The following is a 19,287-nucleotide window of genomic DNA, read 5'->3' as shown; positions in this document are numbered from 1 at the left end:
AGAATGTCCTGTAGGGGGCGTACCTACGAGCTGGCCAAAGTGGCTTGACTGGGGGGGGGGGGGGGGGGGAGGGGCTCCCGTAGCAGAACCCTTGGACTGAACAGATTCATTTTATCCTAGCTCCGTTTGACCACATAGAAGGTCCGCATGCCGCACTCACTTTGCATTGTGTGGCCTCGGCCTTCTCGATCCAATCGCGCACCCACTGGGGACGGTAGATGTTTGCCAGGAGGGCACATTTACATATTTATTCCTGGGCCTTGTTTGGTTCGGTGAGCGCAGGTGACTACTAACAATCATCAGGATGCACCCACACGTGGGAAGAGCTCCCACCTCCCAGGCACGGCCAGCAGGCCCACCCCAGGATGGACGAAGTCAGACGGCCCCACCAAGAGCCTTGCTCAGACCCCGATTTTCTAAATGAGAAAGGAGAGTGGGGAGGTCACCGGGTGCATTTATGAAGCATCTACTGTGTGCAAGGCACTAAGCCAGGTACTGGGGGATCTGCCTCAGACAAGCAGAGATAATCCCTTCCTTGAAGCAGGGAGACAACTCCTTTCAGGACACTACGGGTGTGTGCGACCCAGGCCCCCCAAGGAGGAGGGCGACCCGATGCAGGAGCGGGGGCAGTGTGGGGGAAGGGCCTGGAGCGAGCCCGCTCGGGCATTCTGGGGCTGTGCTTTGTGGGGCTCTCGAGGCTGCACAGGAGGACTGGGAAAAGGGGCCAGTGCTGGTAGGATGAAGCCGCCCTCCTCGATTCATAACTTCAAAAGCAGTTCTTAGGCCGTTTCTCTCTGTCGTGGGGGATCAGCAGCCAGGCTGCCACCATCCTCCTGAAATACGGAGGCCCCGCCACCTCCACTCCCACCCCCAGCAGTACAGAAACAATTTCCGCGCCCTGGCCAGGGAGGCAGATGACCTCATTGGACTGTTTCCATCTCTCGCTTTCATAGAGAAATTACAATTTATAATTGGATGAAATCACGCGGGGGTAATAGCAGTAAGAACCCGCGCCACAGCCCGGCAGTCACCCCTTGTGCAGGCACTGTCCTCGCCTCCCCTCCGACCCAACACCCCCCTCCACCCCTGGAGGGGCCTCACCCGCCTGCCTACTGGCACCCTGGGTAGATAGCAGGCCCCGGCCACACAGGATCCATGGGGCTGCTGCGTCTTGTACCCCCTTCCTTCTGGGGAGGCTTGTCCCAAGGACCCCCCCTCCCCACCGCGTATGCTGTCAGCCCCATCAGCCTCCGCTGGCACTCCACCCTCGTCACCCGTGTGCCCCTGCCAGGCTGGGCGTCCAGTGTGTAGTGCACTCCGCCCCAGTCTGGGCTCTGGGCTTATGAAAACACACACCCCTAAAGATCCTTGTTTTTATTTGTAACAGCCCCAGACAGCAAGCATTTCTCAAATCAGCCACCTTCGGCCCGACAAAGGAGAGTGCCCAAATGCAGCTGAGCCCATCTGGATCCGATTTCAAACCAGAGCTAACACTCTCAGATGTGTAATAAAAGCCCTTTTCCAAAGAGGGGCTCCTGCAGGGGGAATACGGACACCGGGGCACCGTAGGGCTTCAGCACGCCACGCTAATGAGAGGTGGTGAGAGGCGATTGGAGGGCTCGGGGTTTGTTTTGGATTCTGAGGACCAGCCAGCCCTGCCCCCCAGCTCTCTGTGGAAGGGGAGGATGGGCTTCGAGGACACCAGAGGCGTGGAGCCCTGACCCTGGCCTAGGAAGTGGGGCGGTTGCAGGAGGGAGGCCAGAGACTCTGAGACCCAACTTCCTGGCTTCCCCGCTGCTCCTGCTTCCCACGGTGAAAGGCAGTGCTGCTTCTGGAAGCCGAGGCCGCGGTGGCCCAGTTGGATCCTTTGAATGACATTTCGCAAGAGGAGCAGGTGCTGGGGGAAAGCGGAGCCAGCCAGCGCTGGGCCGGGCAGGCAGCCCCTGTGCGACCAGGAGCCCTCAGAACTTTGCTTCTCTTTCCGGTCCTTCCATCCCCAGCTAAATGAAACCGGGGAGCTTTGAGGAGGGTGCTCTGCATGGCCCCCTGTTTGTTGTCTGGATTTGAGAAGAGAAGGGAGATGATAGGGAATCATCCCCGCCCCCTCCCGGCTCACTGGAGAACAGTATTCAAGAACGAGGGTTCCAGGGGGATGGAAGAAGAGGGGGCCCGCAGCCCAGGCCGCCCGTCCCTGTGTGGCTCCTAATTTCCCTGGGCTTAATCACTTGTATTGTTTTTTGGCAGGTGAGGAGGCCGGGAGTGGGTGAGCAGGACTCCTTTTTGGACAGACAAGACCAGAGGGTGAAGCAGGAATAACTCGCCCCTCCTCCCCACCTCCCCAGCAAGAAAACCTTCTCGACAAACAGGAGAAGCCAAGCAGGACTGAGCGCCGCCCGCCCCTCCCAACATCTTTCCAAAGAGAGGCATGTGGGGCCTGACAGCTCAGCGGCGCATGTCAGCAGCTCCAGCCCCGTGGTGAACATCTGAACTCCTCAGCGGGGTAATGGACCCCCTCCTTCCCCCCGGAGACACAGCCTGAGTGGCAGGAATACCGAGTCTTTGGAGAGTGGCTCCCTCTCAGCTCTGTCACGCAAGACCGCTCTCTGCACCGGAGCCCATTCTGCCAAGTGACTTAAAGGGATTAAAAAAAAAACAACTTGGTGAAGAAAAGGGGGTAAAAGCCACGCAGAAGCCTTTCAGAGGAGGTGGCGGCCAACAGACAAAAGGGCAAAAGTTGAAAGAGGACAGCGAGAGGCCACCTCAGCAGGATGGACACCAGGCTCTAGGGCATGCCTGGGGAGGAGGGGCCCAGAACACCCTCGGGCAGCACACGGGAGTCCCGGGGCTGCATGGGGTGCCTCTGCAGGCCCCTCATGCACGCCCCTCACTCCGGGGGGAGAGGCCAGCAGCGCCTGGAGCCTGTGGGACAGAGCATGCTACTCCAGCCCCGCAGCCAAGTCTGAGCGCGAGGAGCCCCGCAGAGCAGAGCACGGGGGTCCTGCCCGCTCCCCGGGGTGCCCCTAGCTCCACGCAACACCTCAGCTCTGTGGCCTGCACCTGCATGCCAGGGCCGCGGGATCGGAATGTGAGTGTGTCCAGGCCCACCTCAACCGGAAGCATCCAGAACAGAGACCCCAGCCAGACCCAGCAGGCTCCGGGGCTGCAGCTCAGGAGGTAAGGCAGTTGCAGAGGGGCTCTGGGTGGCCCAGGAAGGCCCAGTGGCTCCTCATGCCTGAGACAGCTGGGGCCTGCTCTCTTTCCAGCTGGGTTGCACTGGGGCATCAGAGAGCTCCCCAGGTCTGCAGCTCTGCCCCCCCCACCCCCCCACAGGCAGTCAGGCAACCAGCAGTTTCTGCTTGCCAAGGGAGAGGTCTTTTGCTACCTGGGGGCCGTGCTCTACCCCAGGGTGGATGGGACCAGGGTATAAGGCTTTTCTGGAGTAAACTGCTGCCCCACCATGGGGACCCTGCTGCTCCAGAGCGGGGGTCTTACTTTGAGCCCCTCTGAGTTCTGCCCAAAGGGGGCAGTCGTGAGGCCTTGGGGGAGGCAGGACCTTTGGTGACACTGGCCACGGTACCTGCTGCCCTCCCACGGGAGAGAGTCTCTCTGTCCAGGCCTGCCCCTGCCCTGGCCGGGAGGACCAAGGGTGGGGCTGAGCCAAAGCCACCACCCAAGACCTTGCGCCTGCTGGCCCTTGGGCATCACTGTTCTGGCTTCCAGTCCAGCCCCTCTGCTGGTGAGTGTGGCATGCTGGGAGCCCAGGGACGGGCAGTAAGTGTCCCAAGATCACACCGCAGGCCCAAGCGCCCCCTCGTCCTCACTCGAGCTGCGGAACTGCCAGGGCTGGGCAGGTGGAGAGCTGGGTCCTGCCTGGGGGGCAGGGGTGGCCCCACTCTTCCCGGCTCTCCAGAGGCCAGGAGGGAGGGCTTGTGCCTCCCCAAACACAAATCCCAGGCAACTTCCAGTGGCGGTGCCCAGGGCAGGGCAGGGAAGCCCCAATTCATTACCAAGATGGAAAATGACACTTCTCTGCACGCTTCCCCAGGAGAGGGGCTGATTTATGACTGCGCCAGGGCCTGGGACATTCGTCAGCGCGGCGCGACGTGCATGCCGTCTGCGGGGGCATTAATAGCCGTGTTATTAGCCACCGGCGTGAAAGATGCCCTGCGGATCGGCTATTTGCTGTTATTTATTATAAAGGCGCGCCAGCCCAGCAGCGGGGCCGACAGGCGTCACGATCGCAGGGAGCCCGTGCTCGGCCCCTGCCCACCTGGCCTCCCCTCCCTCATCCCTACCACACATCCCCCACTGCCCCGTCATTTGTCCCTATTCACCTCCCAGCCCCTAGGAGGGGTTGGGGGCAATTCCTGAGGCCCACGGCCGCTCCCCAGGCTTGCGCCCCTAATATTTATGGAGAACCTGCTCAGTGCGTGGCTCTGCCTCTGGTGAGCTGCGGAGCCTCCTTCCATCCCAAGGCAGAAAAGCAAAGAGAACCAAACCAGAGGAGCCAGGCAGACATGAGCTGGTGCCCTGTCCCTCCTGTTGTAAGCAGTGTGACCCTGGGCACATCCCTTTCCCTCCCTGAACGTGCTCCCCTTTGTGCGCTGGGTGCGCAGGCCAGCTAGAGAGGAGAGGGGGTCACGGAGGACCCAGCACGCAGCGGGCCCCTCCCTGGCCAGCTACTGCCACTAATGGGCCGCACCCCATCGGGCTGGAGGGGTCTACATACCTGCAGGCGGGGGAGGCAGCCCCCACGAGTCCCTATGTGAGTTAGACACTGTGCACCACCACCCTCCCTGTGCCAGTCCTCTGAGAAAGGGTTTGAGAGTTCAGTGCCAAGGCTGGAGCAGGTGGCCGGGGGGAGGGGCGCCCGTGGCTGCTGGGCCAATCCCTTCTGCTCTCTGGGCCTCACTTTTTCCTCCCCTGTGAAAGGCAGATAATCTCCAAGGTCCCGTGACTCCCCAATTCTGGAGTCCTGACGGTGGGGTCCACCCTCGTGCGTCGCTGCAGGCCATCTCTAGGAATGGGAGGCTGGCCTGGAGGTAGACCTGTGGTCGGGCAGTGCCAGGCCAGCCTCCCCGTGTCAGAGGAGACGAGAAGGGGGCAGCTGAGAGGGCAGGGAAGAGCACTGGACAGCGAGTCCAAGGCCTGGGTCTGTGTCCAGCTCCTCCACCACCGGTGGCATAATTCAGACCAGTCAGTCCCTCTTCCTCTCTGGGCTGTGGTGCTGAGGGCGCCTGGGTGGTTATCCCCTCCCAGGCTGGGGCTAAAGGGGGGCCAGCCTCCCTCTTCTCTCCCACTGCCTGTTTCCAGGTTTCAGACTGGGGGGCCTGCCTTTTGGCGTCTTCATTCATTCATTCATTCATTCATTCACCAGATGCTTATGAGCACTCCCATGCCAGGCTCTCTGCTGGGCCCGTGAACGGAACAGAACATATCCTGGTTTAGGGGAGTTTACATTCTAGTGGGAATGGTTGGACAATCAACTCAGGATAAATAAAGAGGGGGGATTTCTCAAGGAGCAGGGCCTGCGTTGTGGGGGATGCTGCACAGCTCCCGGGGGGGCCCCACCGGGGGGCCCCACCCCCAGCCTGCTTCCGGCCAGCTCTCAGCCTTTGCTTCATGATCAATAAACATCACCATCCCCAGTCTCTCCTGGTCACCCTGCTCCTCTCTCTCTGCCCCTGGCTGCCCCCATCCTGCTGACTGCTGAGAGGCCACCAGCACTGACCCTACAAACCCCGGGGTCCCCTCCCTGCTACCCCCTCCCTTCCTTCCTTCTGCCCCCCCCAGTGAAGGCCCTCAAGCCCCTCTTCTACCTTCTGAAACTCCCCTGCCTTCTCTTTTCCTTCCCCAAAGGAATGAAGCCTCAGTCTAGGCAGCTTTACTAAAAAATGCACGCAGACAGACAGAAATATCAGGTGCAGGAATATCTTATTAAATAATGTGGGGAGAGAGGGAGAAACAAAATTACACGTGTCTCCTTTCAGCCCCCCACCCCCTCCTGGCCCTGAATAGTTTAATATCGAACACTGTTATCAATATAATTAACCTCCTAAGACACAATTTTAAAGTCTTGTTTTTTAAAGGGATTTGCATTCTCTGAAGTTCAGGACATCCTGCCGCCCGGCACCGCCCAGGCGGCCTACGCGGTGAGGTGAACTCGAGGTACATTTTTAGTGGATTTGCATACCTGTCTGCAATTACCGCTAGTGAGAACCGCTGATGCATAATGCATGCAACACAAAATTAGAAAAATAATTAACTTTAGGTTTTAAAAGAATCCCCTACCACCACCCCCACCCCCGGCCCCGCTCCCCCTTCTACTACAAGTTATCAATGGCACCAATGGATGAGAGCTGGGGCAGAGTCGTGCAGGGCAGGCTTGGAAGGGCCTTGAGGGTGAGGGCAGCCGGCCCCCTGCCCGAAGGAGGTGACTCTGGTGGGCTTAGACCGGCCTGGGCCTGAACTAGGGCTTGGAAAAGGCCCGCTCACCCAGAAGTCCCAGGGTCTCCCCCTGGGCCCGCAGTTCCCATCTGGACCTGCCCTGGAGTGCTGCCTACTGCTGAGATGGGCATGGTCCCCTGTTGTGTAGAGCACTCTGCATCAGGCCCTCTGCTCAGCTTGAAAACAGCCGTAGCTTATCCTCACAAGGCCCAGGGAGGTGGATCATTTGTGGTCCCATCTTACAGAGGAAGGCCTGAGACCTGAGGCCACCCTCAGTAGGTGGAGCCGGGGACTGAGCCCAGGCAGGCCCTGGGGGGAGGGGGGCCCTCATTAATTTAAACAAAGGTCTGCTGAGGACTCATCACAGGTGTGCGACGATCTAGCCTTGGTGAAGCTCCCGGCCTGGCAGGGGAGACCACGGCTCCTTCTGGGGCCAGCGTCTCCTGCTTTACCCCCTCAGGGCTGAGCAACTGCTTCTATCCCTAGCCTGCCCTGTCTGTACACCTTGCTCCTACCTCGGGCCCTTCCGGGAAGGACCTGGGGGCCTGGCAAGGCTTAGGGCAAACACAATGAACTCCCGTTGTTGAAGAGATGGACCAGAGGGGGCATAGAAAAGGGTAGGGTGAGGGGCTCCCTGGCTCCGTCGTTTCGGAAGCTCTGCCAAGACAGGTGGGCAGCCTGAGTGGGTCATAGGAGCACCTCGGGGTCCCTCCCTGGGACAAGGTGGAGCAGCTCTTCTTTCTAGAACCACCCAGTCCTGTGCTGGGCATTCTGCACAACCCCTCTCTTGTCGTCCTCCCAGGAGAGTGGGGTTCCCAGCAGCACGTTACAGATGAGGAAGCTGAGGCCCAGAGACGTGTCACTGCAGGTCACACAGCTGGGGACTAGTGAGGCCAGATTCAAACCTAGTTTTGTTGTCCCCTCCCTGATTCTAGTTCACATGCCTCCTTCTTGGGGTCAGCACCATCTGGAATTCTCTGATTCCTCAAGTGGGGGCTGAGACCGTGCCTGGCACTTCGGGGGACCCAGCATCAGGACATCCCCACATGAGCTGCCCTCACTAACCAACAGGAAGGAAGGCCAGCGCTTGGGGGCAGGAGGAGGCCTGCCCTGCCTTCCCTCTCCCGCCTGGGACCTCCAGCTCCTTCCAGAAACACGCTCAGCCCCCTGGTGTGCTCACATCTAACTGTGCCCTGAGAACCGGCAGCAGTACCATCTCCTGTCCAGCATGCTAGGGCCTGTGCTGGGCCTTCCGTCCTGCAGCTGCCCCCTGCCTGTTACCCTCCCTCCAGCCTCTCCCTCCCAAGGTGACCCCCCCCCCATGGAAGTCCCTGGGCCTCTGGCAGCCCCAGCGTAATGGGATTTGGGGAAGACACCAGGCCAGGGGTCTCCAACAGGGAAGCACCTCCATCCAGTTGGCAGATAAACATCTCCCACCAGTGAAGTGGGTCACCTTTGCAGAGGGTCAGGGAAAGCTTCATGGAGGGGGCTCTATACACTGAGGTCTTGGGGAGGAGCAGAAACTGGCCCGGCAATGGCAGGAGCGGGGGAGGGTGTGTTGGTGTCCGAGGATCAGGAACAGCATGGAGCAAAGGCCCAGAGGGAGCAGCACAAGGGAGGTCAGGGCCTTCAGGAACCAGGGCTGGGCTGCAGCTGAGAGTTCCAGGGGGACCGAGGCGAGAGCTGAGCTGTGGGCTCCAGCCACTCACACCCCCCTCCCTGGGCCTGGACAGCTCCCCACGAGAAAGAGGCTGGTGCAGCCTGGGGTCACAACAGGAGGGCCCCACTGTAGGATCAGTGTGTCCACCATAGCTTGGGGCGTGGGGCTGAGGATGCACAAGTGAAGGAGGAGGGGGCCCAGCATCACAGCGATTGACAAGGAGTCCCTGTCGGGAGCCTGGACGTGGCAGAGGCAGGACTCGAACCCAGGTTTCTCTGTCTCGGAAGCTGGCAGGAGCTAGTGACTGAGGGAGAGCCCCAAGAATGATGCCCGGGGTCCCCCATTGGCGAATGGGGGTCTGTATCCATCCAGCCGGAGCCACCTCCCTGCTCCCTCCCCCGGCCCCCCAGGGAAGGATCCTGCTGTCAGTCACGGAGCCGGCAGGTCATAACTCCCATCATGCTGAAGTCTGCGGAATCTGCACAACAAGTGACCCTGCAGAAGACGGGCAATTTACCGGGTTCAATTTGATGGCCACACAAACTGTCAAACACACAACAAAGGAATAAAAAGGCCACCTGGCACCCAGGCAATTAAAGGCTCCTCCAGGAAGGCATGCTTTCTTCCTCTCCACCCCCAGGCCCTGCCCTGCGCCACAGCCTTGGGGAAGGGGCGGCAAAGGGAAGCTCAAGCAAAGATGGATGAGGCCCGCAGACAGGAGAAGGGAAAGGCCTTGGGTCTCGGCCTCCCAACTGCTTCTTGGTTATCCATCAGGCATCTCTGAAAGCTGCAATTTAGACACTGTTATGATGCCAGGGCCTCTGCAGGCTGAGGGCTGTGGCCATGAGCTGAGCCGGCACCGGGGACTGATGTCTGTGCCAGAGAACGTGGTGGCTGGCCTTGGCTTTGGCCTTTACAAGGCTGCCCCCCTGCTCAGGGCACCGCCCAAACGGCCAAGCCCAGGGGCCACCTGCATCCCATGTGCCAGGTCTCAGCAGCTGACAGGTCAGAGAAGGTGTGTGTCCTCTGGCCAGATGCTGGCGCCCTGGACAGCGGGACTCAGACTTGACCTCTGAGACCGAGGCAGGTGCACACCTGCCCTAGTCCTGCCTCTTTTCTCCCAAGCATCTTGAGACGGGATATGCAGGCCCCATAACCCTCGTGTGTATGTGACAGGCTGGCACAGGTACAAACATGCGTCTGTGGAGGGGGTTGGGCGAGACCTGGCTGGTTGGTCCCCCTTGTGCCTGGGTTTATCCCTGTCCTCTGAAGGCGGGCATGTCCCGGTCTATGTAGCAGGCCCGTTTTGAGCCTGTCCTCTTATAGAGTTCGGGCCATGGCCCTCCTCAGGCCTGGGTGTGATGAGAGGTGAGAGAATCAGTGGTCAGGTAAAGGCCAGGCAGCCTGGGATGCCCACGCTCCAGCCAGATTTTACGGGGTGACTCTCGCTGACACTAAGGGAAGGAGGGCTGACCAGCATGGTGCGGGGCTCTGCAGGTGGGGGTAAGAGGACGGGAGTGGGTCAGGGCATCCGGGTCAGGGAAACAAAGCCGATGGCTAAATCCGCCGAGAGCAAGCTCAAGTGCAGGACGCAAAGACCCACTCCAGGTCCCACAGGGACCGGGTGTGAGTGGGCTCAGGACCCAGAGCCTGGGCTGGGAGATGAGCTCAAGGAAGCAGCCAGGAATAAGCAGGCAGTGTCCTTAGCCCCTCAGGCCAGCGGGTGCTCACAGAAGGGGGCCTAAGCTGGCTTCAGGAGCCCAGAGTGTTGGGCAAGGTCTCAGCAGTCCCCCTTTCTCCTGGCTTCCACGAGGCCTTGGCCCCTCTGGCTCCGTGCACAGGCCCCATGCACGCTTTCCCCTTTGCCCTCACTTGCTTCTAGCCAGCTTTCCTCCGCCAGCCCCTGAGCTGCCTTGGGTCCACCTCATGGATAAAGGTTCATGCCTCTTACAGGCCCCGAGCGAGGCTAGTGCATTAACCATGGGCAAAGCCTGAGCTTGCTCCAGGAGGCCCTCGGGCTGCCGAGGCTGTCTGTCCAGAGGCCCCAATAAATGCAAATGGGGTATGAGTATGTAGAGGGGAGTGACTGGAGGCATTCCTGCCTTGCGAAGCACCTTGGGTGGTCGCTGATGCTAAGCCACCCCAGGCCTCCACAGCCCACGGTCCCTGCCCTTGAGTACCTAAAATTTAGTCGGGGACATTAAAACACTAACCACCCAACAGTGCAACCCACAGCCCACAAAGATGGGCATGAAATGGGGCACCACGAGCCTAGTGGCCAAGGTTCTGGCCTCCCCACCACTCCTCAAGTGTCAAGTGCATTAATGCCTCGGAGCCGCAGTTTTCTCTTCTGTTAAGTGGGAAGAAGAAGGGCATTGACATCAGGTTTGCTAGAAGGGTTAAATGACTTAAATGCTCATGAAGCTCTAGGAGCATCATAGTGTGAGCTACTATCCCACCAGAATGGGATCCCAAATGGCTAGAACATGGGCTGGCACGTGGGGGGTGCTCCACAAAGATCTGCTGGACGGCTAGATAGACAGATGCATGGATGGGTGGATGGGTGGGTGGAAGACTAGCAGAGGAGGGGACATGTGAAGAGCAGTTTGCTAGATGGAGGGGAGCAGTTCCAGGATAGAGAGGGACAGACAAGGGAGAAGATTTGACATTGGTTGAGAAATGGAGATGCTCAGTCCCCAGGGCCTGAGAGTGAGGTCCCCACTGACTCGTTCAGTGACCAGATCCCAATTCTGCTCTGCACACCGGGCTGGGCTGGCTTCAGGCTGGGGCCTCAGCTCAGATTCGGGGAGGCAATGATTGTGTCCCACCGTTGAAAAGCCTTTGTGAACCTAGAGTTACATGGCAGACCTTTGCTGGCTGCATGAAGACACCTCCCCAACTGAGCTTGAAAGATCATTTCTCTTTAATTGATTTTTTACCACTATGAACAGCAAAATAATAGGAGAAAAATCTACGCTGCAATTTTTCCATTTGTGAAAACCGAAATTACACCTTGCAGCTGATTCCCTCAGTGTGGACCCCTCCCTCCTTTCATTCGTGTCATTTCTTCAAATGCAAGAAAACAGATAAAATTTTTTTTTTCAAAATAGCTGAAAGTTTCGTGATTTGGGAAGGGGGTAAGGTGTAGAATAATCTCCCACACGACATGGAATGAGGAGCTAGGGAGAGTACCTCGGATATAAAGGGTTTTCTGTAAATACACAAGAAAGTGATCCCGTTGGCACCTCATTTTCTGTCTAGAAAATGCATGAGTGACAAATGGGACATGTTTTAACACCAGACAATGAAGCTCCTCGCCCTCCACTGCTCACCAGTGGCAACCCGGCGGCTTCTTTTCTGCGGGTTCTACTGACCCCCCCACTCCACCCCAGCCCCTTGTGAGCTCACAGCCCTCACAGAAACGAGCTTCTCCTTCAGACCCTGGGTACGAGCCACATAGAGATGCGAGTTTCCGTTCCCGTGAGAAATGGTGGCTCTGAATCCATAAAACACACCTTAAATCCATCCCATCAGCACTGACCAGCCACCTTTAGCATTAGCCATAAAGACTGGCTTAGGGTGAAGTCTCGAAAGAAGAAACAAACCGCGGCATGGCTCTCGCTAAATAAACCTCACCCGCGGCTCGAAATCACCGTCCGGGAAGGCCGACTGCGGCCGCCTAATTCACAGACATCTTTGCTCCTGATGAGATTTCACGTTAGCCAGATGTCGTTAGAGTCTGACCTCGGCCCGAGGGATCGCCCGTGAAGTCAGGCTGGCCCAGGAAGGGCCGTGGGGCGTGCGCCTCGAGGCTTGACCTCTGCCCCGCGGCGACCCCGTGGCGACCCTGCGGCGGCAGGCGGGTGGGCGCCAGGACTTGCTCTCACCGCACATGTCTTATGCTCCTTGCAGGTGTTGAGGCTCCGAATCAGGCGGGGCCTGGCGCCCCCAGCCATCCACCATGGTGGTGGCACACCCCACCGCCGCCGCCACCACCACACCCGCTGCCACCGTCACGGCCACCGTCGTGATGACCACGGCCACCATGGACCTGCGGGACTGGCTTTTCCTCTGCTACGGGCTCATCGCCTTCCTGACAGAGGTCATCGACAGCACCACCTGTCCCTCGGTATGCCGCTGTGACAACACCTTCATCTACTGCAACGACCGGGGACTCACTTCCATCCCCGCTGACATCCCTGACGATGCCACCACCCTCTACCTGCAGAACAACCGGATCAACAACGCCGGCATCCCCCAGGACCTCAAGACCAAGGTCAATGTGCAGGTCATCTACCTGTACGAGAACGACCTGGACGAGTTCCCAGTCAACCTGCCCCGCTCCCTGCGGGAGCTACACCTGCAGGACAACAACGTGCGCACCATCGCCAGGGACTCGCTGGCCCGCATCCCGCTGCTGGAGAAGCTGCACCTGGACGACAACTCCGTGTCCACTGTCAGCATCGAGGAGGACGCCTTTGCCGACAGCAAGCAGCTCAAGCTGCTCTTCCTGAGCCGGAACCACCTGAGCAGCATCCCCTCGGGGCTGCCCCGCACGCTGGAGGAGCTGCGGCTGGACGACAACCGCATCTCCACCATCCCGCTGCATGCCTTCAAGGGCCTCAACAGCCTCCGGCGCCTGGTGCTCGACGGCAACCTGCTGGCCAACCAGCGCATCGCCGACGACACGTTCAGCCGCCTGCAGAACCTCACCGAGCTCTCGCTGGTGCGCAACTCCCTGGCCGCCCCGCCCCTCAACCTGCCCAGCGCCCACCTGCAGAAGCTGTACCTGCAGGACAACGCCATCAGCCACATCCCCTACAACACGCTGGCCAAGATGCGCGAACTAGAGCGCCTGGACCTGTCCAACAACAACCTCACCACGCTGCCCCGCGGTCTGTTCGACGACCTGGAGAACCTGGCCCAGCTCCTGCTGCGCAACAACCCCTGGTTCTGCGGCTGTAACCTCATGTGGCTGCGTGACTGGGTGAAGGCGCGGGCGGCCGTGGTCAACGTGCGGGGCCTCATGTGCCAGGGCCCCGAGAAGGTCCGGGGCATGGCCATCAAGGACATCACCAGCGAGATGGACGAGTGCTTCGAGACGGGCTCACAGGGAGGCGCGGCCGATGCTGCTGCCAAGACCACGGCCAGCAACCACGCCTCCGCCACCACACCCCAGGGCTCACTCTTCACCCTCAAGGCCAAGAGGCCGGGGCTGCGCCTCCCCGACTCCAGCCTCGACTACCCCATGGCCACGGGCGATGGCACCAAGACCCTGGTCATCCACGTGAAGCCCCTGACGGCGGACTCCATCCGCATCACATGGAAGGCCACGCTCCCCGCCTCCTCTTTCCGGCTCAGCTGGCTACGCCTGGGCCACAGCCCAGCCGTGGGCTCCATCACGGAGACACTGGTGCAGGGGGACAAGACGGAGTACCTGCTGACGGCTCTGGAGCCCAAGTCCACCTATATCATCTGCATGGTCACCATGGAGACCGGCAACACTTACGTGGCTGACGAGACGCCCGTGTGCGCCAAGGCCGAGACGGCAGACAGCTACGGCCCCACCACCACGCTTAACCAGGAGCAGAACGCAGACCCCATGGGGGGCCTGCCCCTGGCGGGCATCATCGGTGGTGCCGTGGCCCTCGTCTTCCTCTTCCTGGTCCTGGGGGCCATCTGCTGGTACGTGCACCGGGCGGGTGAGCTGCTGACCCGGGACCGGGCGTACAATCGGGGCAGCCGGAAAAAGGACGACTACATGGAGTCTGGGACCAAGAAGGATAACTCCATCCTGGAAATCCGAGGCCCCGGGCTCCAAATGTTGCCCATCAACCCTTACCGCGCCAAAGAGGAGTACGTGGTCCACACCATCTTCCCCTCCAACGGCAGCAGCCTCTGTAAGGGCACGCACACCATCGGTTACGGCACCACACGGGGCTACCGGGACGGCGGCATCCCCGACGTAGACTACACCTACACATGATACCAGCCGCACGGGCCGCCTCCGCCCCAGCTCCCGCCGCCCCCCCGGCCTGGCGACAACGTGGCTCTGCCCAGCCTGCTGCCATCCCATAGAGCAAGGAGAAGGAATTCCACGATGACTTTCCCAGCAGAAAGCAAAGTTTGGGAAGGGTTGACGATTTTATAGAACACAACAGTGGAAAAAAAAGATTTTTTTCTTTTTTAAAGAAGAGATGGTAGGAGGGGGATTTGACGTTGCTGAAGACATAATTTATACCAAATTATGCCAGTTGGGGAGGGAAGGACTAAAAATAATATTGCAGGAAGGGTTGGGTCAGGGTTTTGTTTTTTTTTTCCCTGAACTGGAAAGACACTACCTGAACAGTGTCTGTGTACGCCTCGTGCTCTGTTCAAGGCCGTCACAAAAGAACCGTCAGAAAGAACAGCCAACACGCGAAGCCCCCACGCAGCTCTCGCTGCCGGCTCCTCGCTAGTGACAACGACATGATGGAAGGTTTTCAGGCTCCTCACAAAGGAGAGGGGGAAGAAAAGATCTTTTTGCTATGGAGATATTGTCCTGAAACCTCTTCCCTGGTTCTTCCCGTACCATTTCCCTTACAGATTTGCAGAAAGAGCACGTCTTTCACTGCATTCTTTGAACAATGGTGTAGTCGATTAAAAAGCAAACTTTCTTTTTCCTATACCGAAACCCTCTCCAGGTCCGTGCACCACGCTCCATGGAAGCCCCCTGGGGGAGCTGTGGTTTCCCAGCCACGCAGAGGTGCGTCCATCTACCTGTCGATCTCTATGTCGTGTCTCTCAATACAGACGGGTAGATAGAGCCTCATATCCGGTCCTTACTACTTCTTGGGTCAGTTCGTACAATTTCCTGAGACAATAGAGTCACGAGAATGTTGCTTTCTCCTAGAAATCATTGAGTAAGTAGACAAAGCGTGTTGGGGGTGGGAGGCGGGAGGGGGGACAATGCTGTTCCTAAAGGCGGAGGTGTGTCTGTCCCAGTCGGGTGGCCAGGGAGACCCCTATCTCAGGTTGGCCAGAGCTGGGCCGCACTCTTTTCTGATACAGAGAAAAGCGTTCTTTGATGGCCGGCGTGCTCGTCTCTCCCCCCGCCACCCCCCCCGAGATGCAGACGCAGTCACCTCAACAGCGACTTTCTCTTTCCTCTGTGCTGTGTGCTTCCTCCCGGGACAGGTAATTGGTGCAGGGACTTTTTCTTTTTTTATGAGCTGATTAGACCTAATGGTTTCCATGGCTGCTCAAACAAAGCCCAGAAAAAGACGTGAACGTTCTCAGAAGAGCCCTGGGAGACAGCAGCCCCCCGAACGCAGAGCACTCGGCCGCACCCACCCCTGGCACTCTGCTCTGGAGAGGGAAGACCAGACCTCCAGAAATGCCAGCTCCAAAAGGGTACTGACCGGGGCCCTTGGAAGAATTCAGGTTTTATTTCCTCCCCCTGCCCCCGGAACCCGGGTTGCCATCATTTATCAACTGGCAGTGCGGTCTGGTGAGCCATGAGATTAAAACGGTAATGAAAGGATGACAGCAAAGCTGGAGAGAAGGAGGAGTGGTGCCCAGGGTTCTGCGGTCTCCCGCGCCCCGGCCCTCGGGAAGCTCGGGCCACCACCTGTCAACGTGCCCCTGGTGCTGTGCTGGGGAAGAGCCATGTCGGAGGAGAGACCCTGGCCCGAGGGCAGGGGAGGTCGAGGAGGTGTCCGGCTCCAGGCGCTGGCAGTTTCAGAAGGCCTCAACTGCACTGACAAAAGCCAAGGGCAGGAAGAGGATGCTGACCAGCAGTCACGGGGCTGCCGGGACAGGCCCAGGGGCTGGCCGCTCACTGGTCGTGAAAAGATGTGACTGGCCCCTTCAGTGAAGAGGCAGGGGTTGAAAGGAATGGTCACAAGAGCCGTGTGAGTGGGGTGGAGGAGAGGTGCGGCCCCCTCCCTTGCCAGGCTGGAGGGAGGGTCTCGCCCCACAATGGAGAGTCCGGCTCCCCAGGCCCAGGGACAGGCGCAGGGCATGGACATACTCCGCTCGAAACTAAGCCTCCCCACCCTTTGGCCCATTTGAATCATTTTCTCACACAATGAGATCAGGAGAGAGATTATTCCAAGCCTTAATTTCATGTCTCTGTGAAGGTCGCCCTCCCTCTGGCCTCAAGCACCCCTGACACAGGCCGTTCGGGCAGCTTGGGGAGGAGCGGAGGGTGCGCACAGATGTAGGGCATTGGCTCAGGAAGAGGGGGAAGGGACAGAAGCCCGAGGTCCCTGCTGTTTCAGAAGTGAGGTCCCCTCCCTCACAGTACCACCCATGCCTTCTGCTGTTGTCCCAGGCCCTGGCCTCGCCACGGCCCCCAAGTCCCCACTGCCAACATGCTTGGGCCCCCAATCTTACTCTGGGGCCTCCTTTCCCCTTGACCACACCAGGAGGAGGTCAAATCATGCCCTTTGAGGTTAGGAAGGCATTTGGGGAACAGCAAGTGGCCCTAGAGTCAGTGAGGTCAGAAAGGCCTGCAGGCCTGGGTGATCAGCTTCCCTCCCCTACAGCACAAAGCAGGCCCGGGCCCACCTGGGCCTGAGGACACGTGGGTCTCCCGCTCCCCGGGGGCTCAGGCAGGGGCTCACCGAGGGCTCGCTGCAGGCGTCCTCCTGCCCTGTAAGTGCTGAGGATAGTGGAGACTCGCCAGCCGGGCCCTGGGGCCTGCTCTCACCTTTCCTCCCCTCAGCATCAGACATCCTCCCGGAGTCCTTTCTGAGAGTGAGCTGCCGAATGTCTGCCGCCTCACAGCTCCCCAAGCCAAGCAGGAGGCCTGAAGCCAGGTCTACTCTGAACTCCTGTCCCTTCCTGGTCCAACTCCTCTGAGTGTCCTCATAACACAAGGAGAGAGATGCTGCAGGGCTGCCCAGCCTCCCCCAGCCCCTAGCAGAGCCTGAGGACACAGGGCCTGGGAAGACAAGCCCAGGGCCCAGGCTACCACTTCTGTCTAGAATCTCCCTTCTGTGGGCGGCCGACCTGACCCTTGCAGCCTCTAACTAGCCAGAACAACCTCGTTGGCCTCAGCGTTGATGACTGTATTTTGTGGCATTTATAGCAGGTTTTAAGTTTTTTTTTATAAAAAGAGCCCATGACACTTCTTTGGTTAAGTGGTTTACCCTTCGTGGTAATTAGATGTAGTGATTAGAATCTCTTTTCTATTACATGGCAATTTTCCTTTAAATTTTCCCTAAAAAAAAAAATAAAATAAAATAAAAAAGAGGGGGGGGAAGAAAAGGCGAGGCAAGAGAGGAGGCAGCAGGGCCAGGCGAGTCATTTGCATTTTGCGAATGAGGCCTCTTGTAAGCTCAGCTCAGGCGTGGGGCCTAACGTATGGAATGCTTAAGAGATTACTAAGAATAAAATCTATTAATTAGTCATACTCAATTCTGCAGACATGATGTGCATCAAAAGCTTCTTTTCTTCCCTTTTCTCCTTCCCTTTTCCTGCGGCCTCCCCGAGGAAGCCTCCATCTTCTCTAAATTGGCTCCAGCTTCCTGGGCCACCTCCACAGGAACATGGCAGCCATGTGGCTGACTAGAGGGCCTCCCCACCCAGGGCCGGGATGCCAGGGTTGGGGGCAGGAGGTGGGGCACTGGTCCCTTCTGGCTCTGAGTGACACTGGCAGGGGAGGGGACAGCAGCTAGGAAGATGGTGGTGGCTGGGGGGTGGGGGGGCAGGCTTCCCCACCCAGAGCCCAAGGCCCTTGCCTGCCTTCTGCCTCTTCTCCCTCCCTCCTCCTCTTTCCCCTAGGGGTCCAGGGAGGCCAACCAGGAGCAGAAAGTGAGGAGGGGTCAGAAAGGGTTTGCAGAGAGGTGCAGGGAAAGCGTGTTTTGTAAATCCACAGCCTCTGTTTCCCCTTCTGCAAAGTGGAGGGTGGGCTGCGACAGGAGTCAGGCTTCACCCAGAAAAGCTGGGTGCTCCAAAGGCCAAGTAAGGGCTCCTCCCTTCCACCAATTCTGGAAGGTTCTAGTTGATCCACAGCAGGTGACAGAGGCCCAGAGTGGGAGGGACAGGCCAGGTGAAGATCCCTGCAGGATCTGAGGTGGCTGATGGGCCTGGAGAAGTGCCAGGCAGCATGCCCAGGACACACCTGAGCCTCCCTCCTTCACCTGCTTGGAGCCGAGGCAGGAGAGGAGGACAACCCCCGCCCCCACCCCACCAACGGCAGCCCAAGTCCCAGAGCCAACCCACTCCACTCGGAAATCTGCTTCCTGCCGAACACACCAGGGAGGAGGACGGGGCTTCTGAGCCTCGCGCTTATGAAAAATACAACAAGGAAAATTGGATGCGGCAGACAGGGAGCAATGGAGCTAGGGAGGCAACCAGGAGAGAGCTGGGGCGTTTGCTGGAATGAGGTGTCTCGGGGTGCACAGTGCCCTGCGCACCCCAAGGACTGGACCTGCTCTCAGGGCCAGGAACACAGCCAGGGGCAGCTGTGGGCATGCTGCGTGCCCCTGTCCCCTCCCTGCGCTTGGATCAGTGCAGGTGATGGGCAGAGGCCTGGCGCTGGATTGGCGCCAGGGTGAGTGCTAACAAGCAATTCACAGCCCTGAACAGGCCTTCCAGAAGGCAGACAGAGGAGGCATCTTTTTGCTTAAGGAGGGATAAAAAGGCTCAAAAATGCAAATCATTACCGTTTACTACCAAGCGAGTCTGCTAAATTGATTAGAAGAGATTAAACTCCTTGGAGGTGAAGGGAAAGGGGGATTTTTCGCATTTTATGAACCTGCCCCCAGTGGCAATGTGCAAAGCAGGGATTTTCCAGCCTGGCTCATGGGCTGCCCCTGCACAGGCCCAGGAAGAGCTGGGGGTCTGCGAGGGCTGACATCACACTGGCTAGAGCGCTCAGAAACAGGCTGGGCTGGACAGAGCCTGGGCTCAAGCACTGCTCAGGGAAAGCAGTTCTGCCTCGGTCGCCTGCCTTGTGCTTGGGCCTCTGGGACAGGGTGGGCTGCATGGCCCACACAGGTCATTCAGAAGCTGTCCCAGCCCCCAGCAGAGACTCCACCCCTGCCTTCCAGATTCCATCTGCCTTCAGGGGTGAAAAGCGAGGTGAAGTAGCTGGTCTAGTTACTTAGAGAGTAAGACTCAAGAGCCGTGCGCTTTTCTGCTTCCTTTCTGTCCCAGGGTAGGTCCGTGATTCATTCCCTGCGGCCAGGGAA

General features: G+C 58.9%; 2 protein-coding genes across 2 annotated transcripts in view; one reads left to right on the top strand and one right to left on the bottom strand.

The window, feature by feature from the left end:
* Positions 1–19,287, bottom strand: part of MACROD1 (mono-ADP ribosylhydrolase 1) — a 146,625-nt gene that overhangs the window by 90,448 nt on the left and 36,890 nt on the right.
* On the top strand, positions 3,042–17,504 carry FLRT1 (fibronectin leucine rich transmembrane protein 1). Its single transcript, XM_036100367.2, has 2 exons — positions 3,042–3,174; positions 12,020–17,504. Exon 2 carries the CDS (start codon positions 12,069–12,071, stop codon positions 14,091–14,093), a length of 2,025 nt encoding a protein of 674 aa, XP_035956260.1. The 5' UTR covers positions 3,042–3,174; positions 12,020–12,068; the 3' UTR covers positions 14,094–17,504.

This window comes from Halichoerus grypus, chromosome 11 (assembly GCF_964656455.1).
Source record: "Halichoerus grypus chromosome 11, mHalGry1.hap1.1, whole genome shotgun sequence".
Classification (NCBI taxonomy): Eukaryota; Metazoa; Chordata; class Mammalia; order Carnivora; family Phocidae; genus Halichoerus; species Halichoerus grypus.
Note: the sequence above shows the minus strand (reverse complement) of the source record. Positions and strands in the feature narration are given on the sequence as shown.

Bases quoted from the DNA above. Each gene is read 5' to 3' on its own strand.
- FLRT1 (XM_036100367.2), top strand. From the start codon at position 12,069: ATGGTGGTGGCACACCCCACCGCCGCCGCCACCACCACACCCGCTGCC.